A 13061-nucleotide genomic window follows, 5' to 3' on the forward strand; every position below is an offset into this window, starting at 1 on the left:
GTGTTATTTTCGCTGCAAGCTCGTCAAATGATTTCACAGACATTCTGTAGTAGTTATAGAACTTATCAGGGTTTTCTCTTAATTCTCCGAAAGAAGTATGAAATCTACCCCTGAGAAGTCTCAAGTCCGTGTAGGGGTGTATAGTATATCCAAAGTCACTTGGAGGAAACCTGAATATTTCAATTATACCAGGGTTGTCCAAGTTTTCAGAAATTCCTTTGGAATTTATGAAAATATTGCTATCAATACTCTCAAATAAAATAAACCCCGGTATTTAGCAAATCGTCTTGGAAACAAGTATGTCCCGATTTGATTGATCTTATTGGCTGAATATTCCCCCTCGTATTCCCCTTTCCACTTTGAGAGCGTTTTTGGTTACACTCATTGGCTGCATCTGTCGCTTCTTAATTACTTTCTGATAATTCGCATAGACCAGTGTGGTCCATAGGGGTATTATTGAAATGCATTTTTACGTAGTTTTAGTTCGTTGTGTGACTGCTGCTTTTAATTATTTCGACTATGATGTTCGGCATAATTCTATGGCTTATGTAAAAAAAGATCAAATCCATTCCTCCATTTACTTTCAAAGTCAGAATTGATATATGACAGGTTCTGAAGAAAATGATTTCGCATCCTAAATATCTTCATTCCACTGAAGGAAGAATTGATTAAAATGAGATTAACCAACAAAATTTTCATTACATTTTTCTGATTATAGCAATGTTATTACTGGTTTGAAAAATCATGTAGAATAGGCATATGATGTTGAGGCTCTTACTACGTCAAATTAGCAGCTACGTAGCCAGATCGAAAAATCAATCAAGTATTTTATAGAAAATAGAAATATTTCACCATTTCCTGCCATCAGTCGGGACAGTTTTAATAATAGGTTACATATATCTTTGAATATTTATTCTGATTCTGAATACGAAAAATTTAAGAGTTATCGAGGAAAAACCTGAACTGAGAAAATACTGCAATTTCTAACTGAGTGGAGTAGTCTATGACTCGGTCTATGACATGGAAACTGAAATCGAATTTTGGATAACTAAATTTGACATTTCATGAATGTCATTTATTATTCGTAATTAAAAATTTTATTGGTTTATGGATTTTCAACCATCTTAACGAATAATTTATTTCAATTCATGAAATTTCGACGATATCTATAGAAATCTCTTTAACATATGAACCGTTGAGCTTATACTCAAGTATTGCCATATTGCTGAAATTATCATCAACCAAGCTATCTGATAATGCAATAATATACTGGGTGTGCCGTTTGAAAAAAGAAAGTAGTACTCTGTTTCCGGTATAGAAGGAAATTGTATAAATTTTCAGCACATAATTATTTTTAGTTTTCCATAAACATCTAATAGGCCATCGCGGTGAATCACCCTGTACATCATTATCATTTAGCCTTCTGCTTCCACTGAGGGACATACATTTCGCCTTACAATAACGAAGAAATAAAATTCAATTCGGCAACGTAGCTGCTAATTTGACGTAGAAAATTGGATGTCATTCAATGATCTCAAGGTCATGCACCTATTCTACCCTAGTTTGTCTTATCTTCAGACAGAACATTTCCGAATTCATCTCAAACATTTTCGTGCTCTTATAATTATATGCAACGATCAGTTCATCATCGTTGATGACGTTCCTTGATAGTACAGGTCGAGAATAAAGAATAATCAAATTATAACACCGTAGAATGACATATAGCATCATTTTTGATGTAACAACAAAAGCTACTCACGTCACAAATTTTCTGAAAGAATCGACATCTGAGTCCCATACATACGCAAAAATATTATTTTCAACTCAAGGGTTTGAAAAGTGTGCGCCTATGGTTTATGACTGTTTTGCAATTATCTCTGGCCAAGCGTTTTTATAGACTAGTTCAAGTGACTTTGGATATACTATACCCAATAACGCCTGTTTTATTTACAAATATACTTCTTGTAAACAAGGTAAGCAAAAACAATTTTTTTGCGATGGTCGTCCATTATAATATAACTATATATAATTATATATTATATTATATAATAATATCGAGCGCCGATCGCACACACACACACACTGGCAGTGTGAACTAGTGAATTGATCCGACTCCGCAACCACGCCGGTGTCGTATGTAGTGTGCATTGAATAGGTACGACACCGCAACGGGTGTCGTAACTGCAAAAGTCGGATGTGTGCACCGGGCCAAATGGGAGCATGCACACTACCCGCCGTGCCGTTGCGACGTCGTAACTGCCATCATGCGGGCTGTGGTACAAAGAATCAAATGGCAGCGTGCACACTAGCGTACGACACCGCAACGGTGTCGCAACTGCAAATGTCGGATGTGTGCACCGGGGCTTAGGCCCGGTGCACACATCCGACTTTTGCAGTTACGACACCGTTGCTGTGTCGTAATTGCGGCCTGTGTTACAAAGAATCAAATGGGAGCATGCACACTACCCGCCGTGCCGTTGCGACGTCGTAACTGCCATCAAGCGGGCTGTGGTACAAAGAATCAAATGGGAGCATGCACACTAGCGTACGACACCGCAATGGTGTCGGAACTGCAAATGTCGGATGTGTGCACCGGGGCTTAGGCCCGGTGCACACATCCGACTTTTGCAGTTACGACACCGTTGCTGTGTCGTACTTGCGGCCTGTGGTACAAAGAATCAAATGGGAGCATGCACACTACCCGCCGTGCCGTTGCGACGTCGTAACTGCCATCAAGCGGGCTGTGGTACAAAGAATCAAATGGGAGCATGCACACTAGCGTACGACACCGCAATGGTGTCGGAACTGCAAAAGTCGGATGTGTGCACCGGGGCTTATAATACGCATTTTTGTAGTCGACGCTCGGTTGAACTCAACCGACGGTCAACCATCTTTAGTAATACCATAGTATAAGGAAAGGATAGTAAGCCAACCGCTAACCGGTTGGTATTATCTAATCCGTAGGATGGTTTACTACGTATTCTATACAAAAAAATCCTGGACACTGATTTTAATTTTTTGAATTTTTGCCAACTTTCTGGGTATCTTGCCCCACTGTGCGCCGTTTGACGCATGACATTGTCAACAATTTTTATGTTATTATTAAGTTATCACAAATACACGCCACTGGCGTAAATGTTTATTACAGAGCAGAAAAAATATCAAAATACCTATAGAAATCTTCTGACCACTCTATTTCAAATATTTTAGTTCTTCAAAATAACACCGATTGATTTTTTCAGAGGGCCCCACTTTACGGACCAATTTTTGACAGTAAAATTCGAGTAAAACGTGAGTACAACTAGATGGCGCTCAACATCAACAAAATCGAAAAAAGCACTACACTGGCTCACTATCTTTTCCTTATACTATGGTAATACCGACTTTAAAACACTATTACTCTTGAATGGGAACCACGGCATTCGATATTCAAATCTGCCCTGAAAATTTGAAGTTTCTAGGTCCTTCCATTCGAATTAAATTACACAGGCGGTCGGATAATAATGATTGAGGACGGATACGTCATTAATGGTTAGTGAGTCGGATCTTATCGTTTAAGACCATTCCCAGGTCAAAATTTTGGACATTATGACCAAATGATAGAGCGATCGGTTCGGAGAACAAGCGCTCAATATAATATCAGGAAAAAAGACAGATACCAATATATAGTAATAGCATTTATTAATAGAATAACATTAGCATAAATAATATTTTTCACATCATACACTATACAAATAAAATAGCTACTTAAAATAATCAAGAAGTAAATACATCGTTATTGTATAAGATAATCACAACAATAATAATTATTCACAATATAATTCACATATAGTTTTTATATACAGATAATATGTACATCAATAAAAAATCCTATACTATTCTTGCCAGTTGATTAGTGACCTGAAATGATAATAATTGAAATGAATGTTTGCAAAAACTAGAAACTGATCTTAGAAAATTTTACATTTTATGAAGTGATGGTTGGATTATGAATAAAAGGTAAGGGTCCCACAAACTAACGTGGCAAATGCGAATATTTGACCGCTTCTGAGTCTGGATCCTACCAATTCATTATCGATTGATAATGTTTGATAATCGGTACTACTATAACTATAATTCGATAATCGGAAACCCCCCTTTAACTTGGTCACTAAAAGAGGTACAAAAAAGGTTTTCTACAAAAGTTTCACGAAATCGACTAGTGTTTTTTAAAATGATTTTACAAAATGAAATATATACCGAGTGAGCAACATATTGATTGCAACTTCATTTTTTCAAATGGAACACCCTGTATATTTTTCTATATTTGACTAGCTCTTTTTCCCCTGACTTCGAATATATAACATATGTTTGGTCTAACTCTTTTATTGTGAGAACCACATAGTTTCAAATTTTAAGAACCACCTGGCAAGCTAAGTAATCAATTTTCAAGTGGAAGGCTGCGATAATACAAAATGCCTTTTTTTGAGTTATCTCGTGAGCAACGGTATGACATACGTTTTTCACTATAAATTGGAATTGGATGATTTGGATGCAACTCCATATATTCTTTCCTTGTAGCTTTCTTATTTTTATTGTTCTTCACATAAATATTTCAAATTTTTCAGCTTCTGTGTAGTGAATATTCGATGAATATGAATATGACCAATGAATGTTATATATCGTTGCTTACGAGATAACTCAAAAAAAGGCAGTTTGTATTATCGCAGCCTTCCACTTGAAAACTGATTACTTAGCTTGCCAGGTGGTTCTTAAAATTTGAAACTCTGTGGTACTCAGAATAAGAGAGACGGGCCAAACATATGTTATATATTCGAAATCAGGGGAAAAAGAGCTAGTCAAATAAAGACAAATATACAGGGTGTTCCATTTGAAAAAATGAAGTTGCAATCGATAAGTTGCCCACTCTGTATATATTTCATTTTGTGAAATCATTTTGAAAAACACTAGTCGATTTCGTAAAACTTTTGTAGAAAACATTTTTTGTACCTCTTTCTGTAACAAAGTTGAAGGGGGGGTCAAATGTACAAACAGAAAACTTCATATTATAGTTTATTATTGGTAATAAATTAATATAATTAGATTTCTGGTAATGCAGCTCCGAGTGTTATTCCGTTCTAAATGCATATTTTTATAAGAATTTTCATGATGGTTCCAAACTGGAAGACTGGACAAGGACGGATAAGGCGAAAGGTGCTGATGAAATATGAGTGTATTCTTGAAATTCCTCGTTATCACTCCAATGATAGTTTTGCAATAAAGAAAAATTAAAAAAACAATTATGAAATAAGGAAAGCAATCACGTGAACCAAGGACTTTCGAGCGCTCGTCCATTCATAAGCCGATTTAGCCACACAGTATACACACGATTGGTTCCCAAAGGTGAATGAATTTCGACCACTCAAAAGCTCCCAACTCCACTTCTGTGCTTTCCTCATTTTTTTTATGGTTCTGACCACGCTATCAATACAAAATTATGCCGCTCGGTTGTTTTTCCGATATTCTGTTTTAATTTTATGAGGTTCTGACGACGCCATCAACAGGAAATTTTGAACGAAGTTTGAAATTGTTATTATATATATATTATAAAGCAAAATATATTGTTACAACTCTTTCCCTCGTTGTATTATACAGCAAAATATATTATGACGACTCTTTCCTCGTCCTAATTTCCACCAATCACAAATGCGCAATTTTAAAGCACAAATAGTTTCTACATGAAAAAACTGTATAACAAGAACAGCAGTTTTTTCGAATTTACCCGCAGCCAAGATGCATAGAAACCCTGGTGTGTCTACTTATACCTACATATAAAACTTTCAGACTAAACAGGAGATTTTTTCAGGTTTATGCCTACTTAATTTTAAGAGGTCACTAGAGTTTCAGATGGCGCATACATCGTTTATATTTGACATTTCTCGTGATTCTCTCGAGTACAGTATAATTAAGATGTCTAAAAACCAGGTGTATGAACTGATTAGCTTTTATTTTGCCAATTTTGAAAATATTAGTTTTGCTTCGTTATGTCAACTGTAGGTAGCGCTATCAACAAATTATGATTCTTGTTATTTATTATTTACGAGTTTTGTGCCATTATGTACCTATATGTATATCTTTCATTATAGTTATGATCTATGGAAGTAATTCTTGTAATTGAAATACCAATAAACTCGCTCTATTACAAATAATTGAATTCATTCCAGTAAACGTTTCGTGTTTTGTTTCACGACTTTGCACGATCATACTCGGTTACACGTCGCTTTTGATTGCTCAGTATCGGGTTTTAATTAATGTATCCAATCAAAAACAACGGAAAAAGATCGAAATGACAAGTATGACATTGCGGCGCCGCCACGAACTAAAACTAATATTTTCAATTTGGTCGAATGTCATTGCATTCAAAATTTGACGAGTGCATTCACCATGATTTTAGACATCATAAGTATAATAATATTTATATTCTATGCTAGTGACAATCTTCTACACTCTGAATAGACTGATAGTCGTTTGTCATTATATATTCCAATAATGTCATTACAAATTCGATATTAACTGAATTGTAATTTCTTGTGAAAGGAATTCGAACACTTCTGAAGAGCGCCGCCTCAGAGAACTCTGATTAGTTCTAACCAAACAACAGGTTGGACTATCTCGAAAAGTCTGAAACAAAATCGAATCAGTGCACACACCAGAGTTTTAAATTTTAGCATCGAAAAGCTAATTCTTGGCAAAGTTCGAAATGTCAGCACATAGAAAATAGTTTTGGCCGATACCTCAAACCAAAGCATTCCACGAAGAAAAGAAGAATTAAGCTATAGCTTTAATTTTTTATCACCTTTGTCGGTTTGACCGCTGAATACCAAATTATGTTTGCGCACGAAAATGTATCCCGGAATTTTGTCCTTTACGCACTTTTTGTCCAATCGATGCGCCCCAATGCGCGCGATAAGGGAGCAATTTTTGCACAACAGAAATATCAAAGGTTCTTTTCTCTTTTTTTTAGTTTTTGGGTCATTGAACACGAATCGGAGGGTTTTCAGTGGGCATTTGTAAGAAAATGGTAATTTTCTTAATCTTTAACCCTTTGTCTGGAAAGACGAAAATTCACAGCAATGTAGACCAGACAACAGATCTAATCAACTGGAAGATCTAAATACACGTGAAGCTTATAATAAATTGGCATGTAAAAGAAATATGATTAATCCAGTAAACCTTTACTTTGGGGAGCTGCCTAAATATCGATATAACCTTAAACCATTTTCAAGAAGAGCATTTTGAAGTTGCAAGATTGAAGCAGCAAACGAAAAACTACTGAAATGTACCATTTGAGACCTCTCATTAGCTTCAAAGTCCATCAATCTAATCAGGATAATTAGTATTGTATCAAAATTGGTTGGCTCAATTTATTTCTTTTGAGTACATCCAAAGTTGAGTATGATACAGTCGATTATTTTCAGGCAAAAAAAAGCATGAGAGACGTTGAAACATCTAATTCGAAATTAGTGACAAAGTTGAAACTCTTGCCAAAATAAAATGAAATAGTCGACGACATTCTGTAAAATTGACCAAATTGTTTCAATGCTTCAATGCGACAAGAATTACAATGAAGCAACACTTCCCAGCAATATCTTCGTTGGATATAAGATAATAAATGTTGAACAACATGTTGTGTGTCTACACACTAGGGTTTCTATGAATTGTAGTTACACTAGAAAAGAATCACACTCTTTGTAGATAACTCATTATTTTGAGCTGAATATAATGAGAATATAGTGATCGTTGGAGAGAAGATCGATCCGTTCGTTATCCTCACGGGTCTGTCTCAACTGCTAAACATATTCTTCCGACCCCCTAGTTGCCTAGACACGCTATGCAAAATATATAACATTGGCGATAAGGCTCATCAACTTACAACCAAGAGAAATTTAAATTTTTAGAAAACTCCCACCATAAACCACAACTGTGCGGATGTGTAGCCTAGGGGCAACTCCAGAAAGCATTTTAGCAGCATGTGAAAGCTTCCTGATCAACAAATATGGGTACACAGGAAGGACAAAACTGCCTGAGATACATTAATCGAAGAAAGACATTATTCAAGGTTTCATCCAAAATACATACACTACTATCAACAGTAATGGCAACAACAACAACAAAGAACCAAAAATCGACAAGAAATAATAAATCGTTTCGGGTAAAATTTTTACCCACAAATTTAAAATTCGTGTTCAGCGACCCGAAAAGCATAGTTGAAGAAAAATCAAAATCTTCTCTTGGAAATTATAAAAAACATTAGTATATTAATGTATGTTGTAACATAATGTCATAATATAATAAAATAAATTCTAACCTGTACTTTGATAAACATTTCTTTCAAGTGGCCACAACTCATCCAACTTCTTGAACCATTCTTCCCCATTTTTGGAATCTGATTTCTGTTGAGACTGACTCATAGAAGTCCGACTGGATGAAGGCTTGTTATTACGGTCTACTTTCCTGTGTACGTCTCTAGAATTATGTCCTTCGAACATTCTTCTCCTTTCATCAGAAGGTATATAAGGTTCTCTCCCATGCCATGCGTCATTTCTTTTCGTTTCCAACGGCTTTGATCGTCTGGAGGTTTCTCTGCGATAATCACTTGAAGTTGATGTATACGCACTGAAAATTAATCCATTTCAACATTGAATGAGTTTTGTCAAAATATTATAAAACAGATTAGAATATATTCAGTAACAGCAAGAGAATTACACCTATGAATAATAAGTATATTTGCCTCAATTATTGTTTCGATGATATGGTAATATTATATAATAATTAAAAAAAAATGTATCGGTTTGGCGACCTTTTATGTATGTGTTTGACAACCTCATAGCTGAGTACACTACTCGCCACAAAAGAGAGGTAAATGTTTGCCTATAAATTCTCCTTTCAAGGAACTTGAACTTAAATTAACTATGCTAGGGTCGGTGATGGAAGATGCAAAGTGCAAAAGTGCACATAACCGTTCATTTGTTGGAGAAATGTGAATGTCATAGAGATTAATTCGAATCTGGAGGTTGTCTCAGCTGAATGAATGTATAATACCAATATTTTATGTAGGTCACCTGATTAGAATGATTGTACATAAAGGTTAAAACTACAGGTTTAAAACGAAAAACAATACTATAAGAAGATTCAAATTACTTTAATAATATATTCTAAAACAAGTTGCAGAATGGGCTCCTATTCCAACACGAATGCGAAATTCGAAATCGAGCGACGAAAGAGCGAGTTTCTAGTGACTTTTGTATTGTATCTTGGCAGTTGGTGTGACTGGTACGAAAATTGACAGATTACGGAATTTGAATAGCACGTTTCTAATTTCGAAATAATTTACAATTACGCAATAAATTCGCGAATTATGTCTGACTATATCGATTTAACTCCATCAGAATCAAGAGAAATTGTGAATAAAGTTGCAAGTCATTTCACTATTTCCAATTTATATTATATTGACAATTGCAGTGTGTTGAAGTTTGATAGGATCGGAGGTCAGTGTACATAGACAACCACAAAACGAAAAATTTAACCGTATTAGTACTGTTATTAGTACTGTAATGAACTCATTACGATACTGAAATAGAGAAAAAATATTCCATATTCGATGAGAACTATTGAATTTATGTGACCTATGTTCAGCTTTCAATTTTAGTTTGGTTAAGTTATATAATATAGAATATTTTTGATCAATTTTATAAGTCTGAGAAATGATTGAAAGAAACCCGATATTAATTTTCAAATTTAAAATTCGCATTTACCTTGATCGAGGGTATTGGGAACGAGACCATTCTGGAGCTTTAGGTTTTCTTCTCAAGTCTTCGCTCTTTCTATAACATTCAGTGTTCTCTCTTTTTTCACGGTCCTCTCTATTTCCACAGTCAGCATAGTTATGGTGTGAGCTTGTGGATGCTTGATAGTGAGAGCTACATGCTTCTTGAGCACTTCTTAAAATGCGATCTGTTCTGGTGTACTTAATATTTTTGGAGCCAGTGGATTTATATGGACCACTATTTTTTAGTTTATCAAATTCTGCATTCAAATCACGAACCACATGAGGATGTTGCACACCTAAAGGCATAGAAGCAACGTTTTTGGTTTCACATGTTTCATGCTTAACAGTATCTTCAATTTTTATTTTCTTAGTCTGACTTTCATACTCATTCAGTGAATTTTGTTTTTCTGAAATTTCTTCTTTAACATTTGGGAAGTTAGTGTGGTTACCTGGTTCTACCTTGATAGATATTTTCCGCTTCTTATTTTTATTTGAAGAGGATGAAACATCGTCAAAAAATTCACAGTAATTTTCTCTCATAGCCGCATTTCTTTTCATTGCTTTTGTTCGATCATACATATTATATTGCATTTGTAGGGAGGAATCATCCTCAGGAAGTTTTTCAGATTTCTTAATACTCTGTCCTTCCAATTTACGAGTTTTAGAATCAGTTTTACTCCTATTATGAATGGAAGGTAATGATTTACTCTTATATGATGTTTCGTTTGGACTGAAGAGTTCAGGCATATCAAGAGAGTTATTGAATTCCAGATCTGAAGTCAAATTTTTTCCTTTTTCATTAAGAGAAGTTTTAGATAGTTTGGATTCAGCTTTCTCTTTTGGTTTTTTAGTTTGATGCGCATTTTGGTTTCTTTGCTTTTTTGGAGGTGCATATTTACTAGCAGGAATTTTTTGAACTTTTACGGGTTTTTTTCCTATAGTTTTATTGGAAGATTTGTTACATTCTGATGAACTATTAGGAGATAATGTACTCAGACTTGAATTGCGTAAACTCCTGATAGTTTCCTGTGCACGAAGAGTAATGTTCGCAGTTTCTTGTGTTGGTGAAGTAGCAGAATGATTATTCTTAATATCCACTTTAGAACTATTAGCCAGTGACTTTTCTCTGACTGGTGTTATTTTATCTACATAATTTGAGGTTTTTTGATCTATCAATGCATATTCAGAATTCTGTTTACTGCCTGATTGAACAATAGAATTTTCAGCAGGCTCTTCCAAATTTTTTGTTTGATTTAATTGGTCAGCAGCAGATGATTGTCCTGTTGAATTAACATCACAATGTAAGAACAAAGCATAACGATGCATCATTTCTTCATCAAATGATAATGCACTTTCTGGAAAAGGAACTTCATCAAGAGTCGAATCTTGTTTGGGGTCAGGGACAAGTTCTTTTTGACCACCCACCATTGGATCAGCTGAAAATAATTGATTTTGAAATATTATGAAAAACCTCTAACAAAAAGGTAAAACAGGATTTGTAATGAATTCAATATCAATATTTGAAATTTCAAACCATGAAAATTTTTTAGGCGGACATAACAGTAAAGCATATACTACAAATTTTATGGTTTTATGCTATATTTTGTATTGGTTGATATCTTGATTATCGGTTTGTTTTATCATTTTCAATTACAAATCTTTAAAATTGTCTGAAAAAACAAATTCTCCTACTTCATGATCACACTATGTTCAAACCAGGATTATATTAACACGTAAACCTGCAGACCAATCAGAAACTACTTCATCTAAACACTCTTCTTCGGTCGGTATCGTTCGTTATCGTGAAATTCAAATGCCGCACCATAACTCCGATTTGATTTCCCTTTTACTCATTGGCCAATTCTTTTTTCATCTCTCTCCAATATTCTAATATAAATATTTAAGACCTTATTGTAGAATATAATTCTAAAGTAATATATCGTATAACAAAATTCGGAATGAATATCAAAGTTTTGGTGACAAATACCAATGAATTAATAAGAACATACAGCAAATTCAGTGGTCTGATACCTTCAAAATGAAGCAGTCATAGATAAAAAGTATTTTTTTTCCCTCCCTGTATTGTAATAGCGTATTCGACTGGCTGCACCAGTGCGAATTAATTCGAATTTTTGTAGTGCTAAATGACATAATTAGCTCGACTTAATTCGAACTGGTGCAGCCAGTCGAATACGCTATTAGCAACCTATTTTGACACTGCTTTAACAAACGTAAGTGAATGTTAGTCAACAATAAGATGTCTAAAAACCTGGTGTATGGACTGATTAGCTTTTGTTTTGCCAATTTTGAGAATATTAGATAAGCTTCTGATAGGCTAGGATCGGGTTTTAATTGATGTATCCTGTCAAAATCAAAGGAAAAAAGATCGAAATGAAAAGTATGACATTGCGGCGACGCCACGAAGTAAAACTAATATTTTCAATTTGGTCGAATGTCATTCCATTCAAAAATTGACGAGTGCATACACCATGTTTTTAGACATCTTAGTCAACAAGGTATTGGTTGCCCGTAACGACACCATAAGTTTTGATTTAATCAACGTATTACAAAAATCCCGACAAACATCCGGTGATATTAATTGAAATGAATACTAGTGGTACAATTATTTACATTATCAACAAAATGCTGAAACACGTTTTCTCGTTTCTTCTCGATGTGTATTACATTTTCTGACTCCACAGACCCTTCATTTCTAATCAAATGTTTCTGTCACTGTTGAAGTAGTGCAAGAGACTTCTGGCTGGGTCTAATTGTATAGTTACTTCCTTTTTATTGTTGAGGCTCTCAGCTACGTAACTTTTCGCAATATTAGCGGATTTCTATCCAGCATTTCGCTTGATAGCTAAAACATCAACTCCAGTATGTATTTGCTAATAAAGTTGCCGACGTTCTTCTTTAGAAATTTCGCAATTTTACTTGGAATTGACAAAAATGTATTTTTTCCGACAGGCTCATTTAAGCACTTTCCATCATGATATCGCATAAAAAGCGCGGATTAATAGTCGTACTAGAACTAGACTAGAACATTCCAAGATTTAAGAACAAAGTGGTTAAACTGAGCGAAATTATGTATATTACTTCCATTTGGCGCCCGCGGGAAAATCGGTTCGGTTCGGTTATTCGGAATTGACAGTCAACGATCATTCGGACAACTTCGGATGAAGTGGTTTCTGATTAGTCCGGCAGATATACGTTTTAATGTATCCTGTTAAAACCTATTAATACTATAAGA

General features: G+C 34.8%; 1 protein-coding gene across 2 annotated transcripts in view; it reads right to left on the reverse strand.

Annotated features, from left to right (window-relative positions):
* Positions 1 to 3664: 3664 nt before the first annotated feature.
* Positions 3665 to 13061, reverse strand: part of LOC123671963 — a 42692-nt gene continuing 33295 nt past the window's right edge. For both annotated transcript variants that reach the window (XM_045605881.1, XM_045605882.1), the window contains 3 exons: positions 9795 to 11244; positions 8348 to 8655; positions 3665 to 3900 (listed from right to left, as the gene is read on the reverse strand). In XM_045605881.1, the coding sequence (XP_045461837.1) occupies positions 3893 to 3900; positions 8348 to 8655; positions 9795 to 11244 (1766 nt within the window). In that variant the 3' untranslated portion in view covers positions 3665 to 3892. The remainder of the gene's footprint in view (positions 3901 to 8347; positions 8656 to 9794; positions 11245 to 13061) is intronic.

Source organism: Harmonia axyridis, chromosome 2 (genome assembly GCF_914767665.1).
Source record: "Harmonia axyridis chromosome 2, icHarAxyr1.1, whole genome shotgun sequence".
In the NCBI taxonomy this organism is placed as follows: Eukaryota; Metazoa; Arthropoda; class Insecta; order Coleoptera; family Coccinellidae; genus Harmonia; species Harmonia axyridis.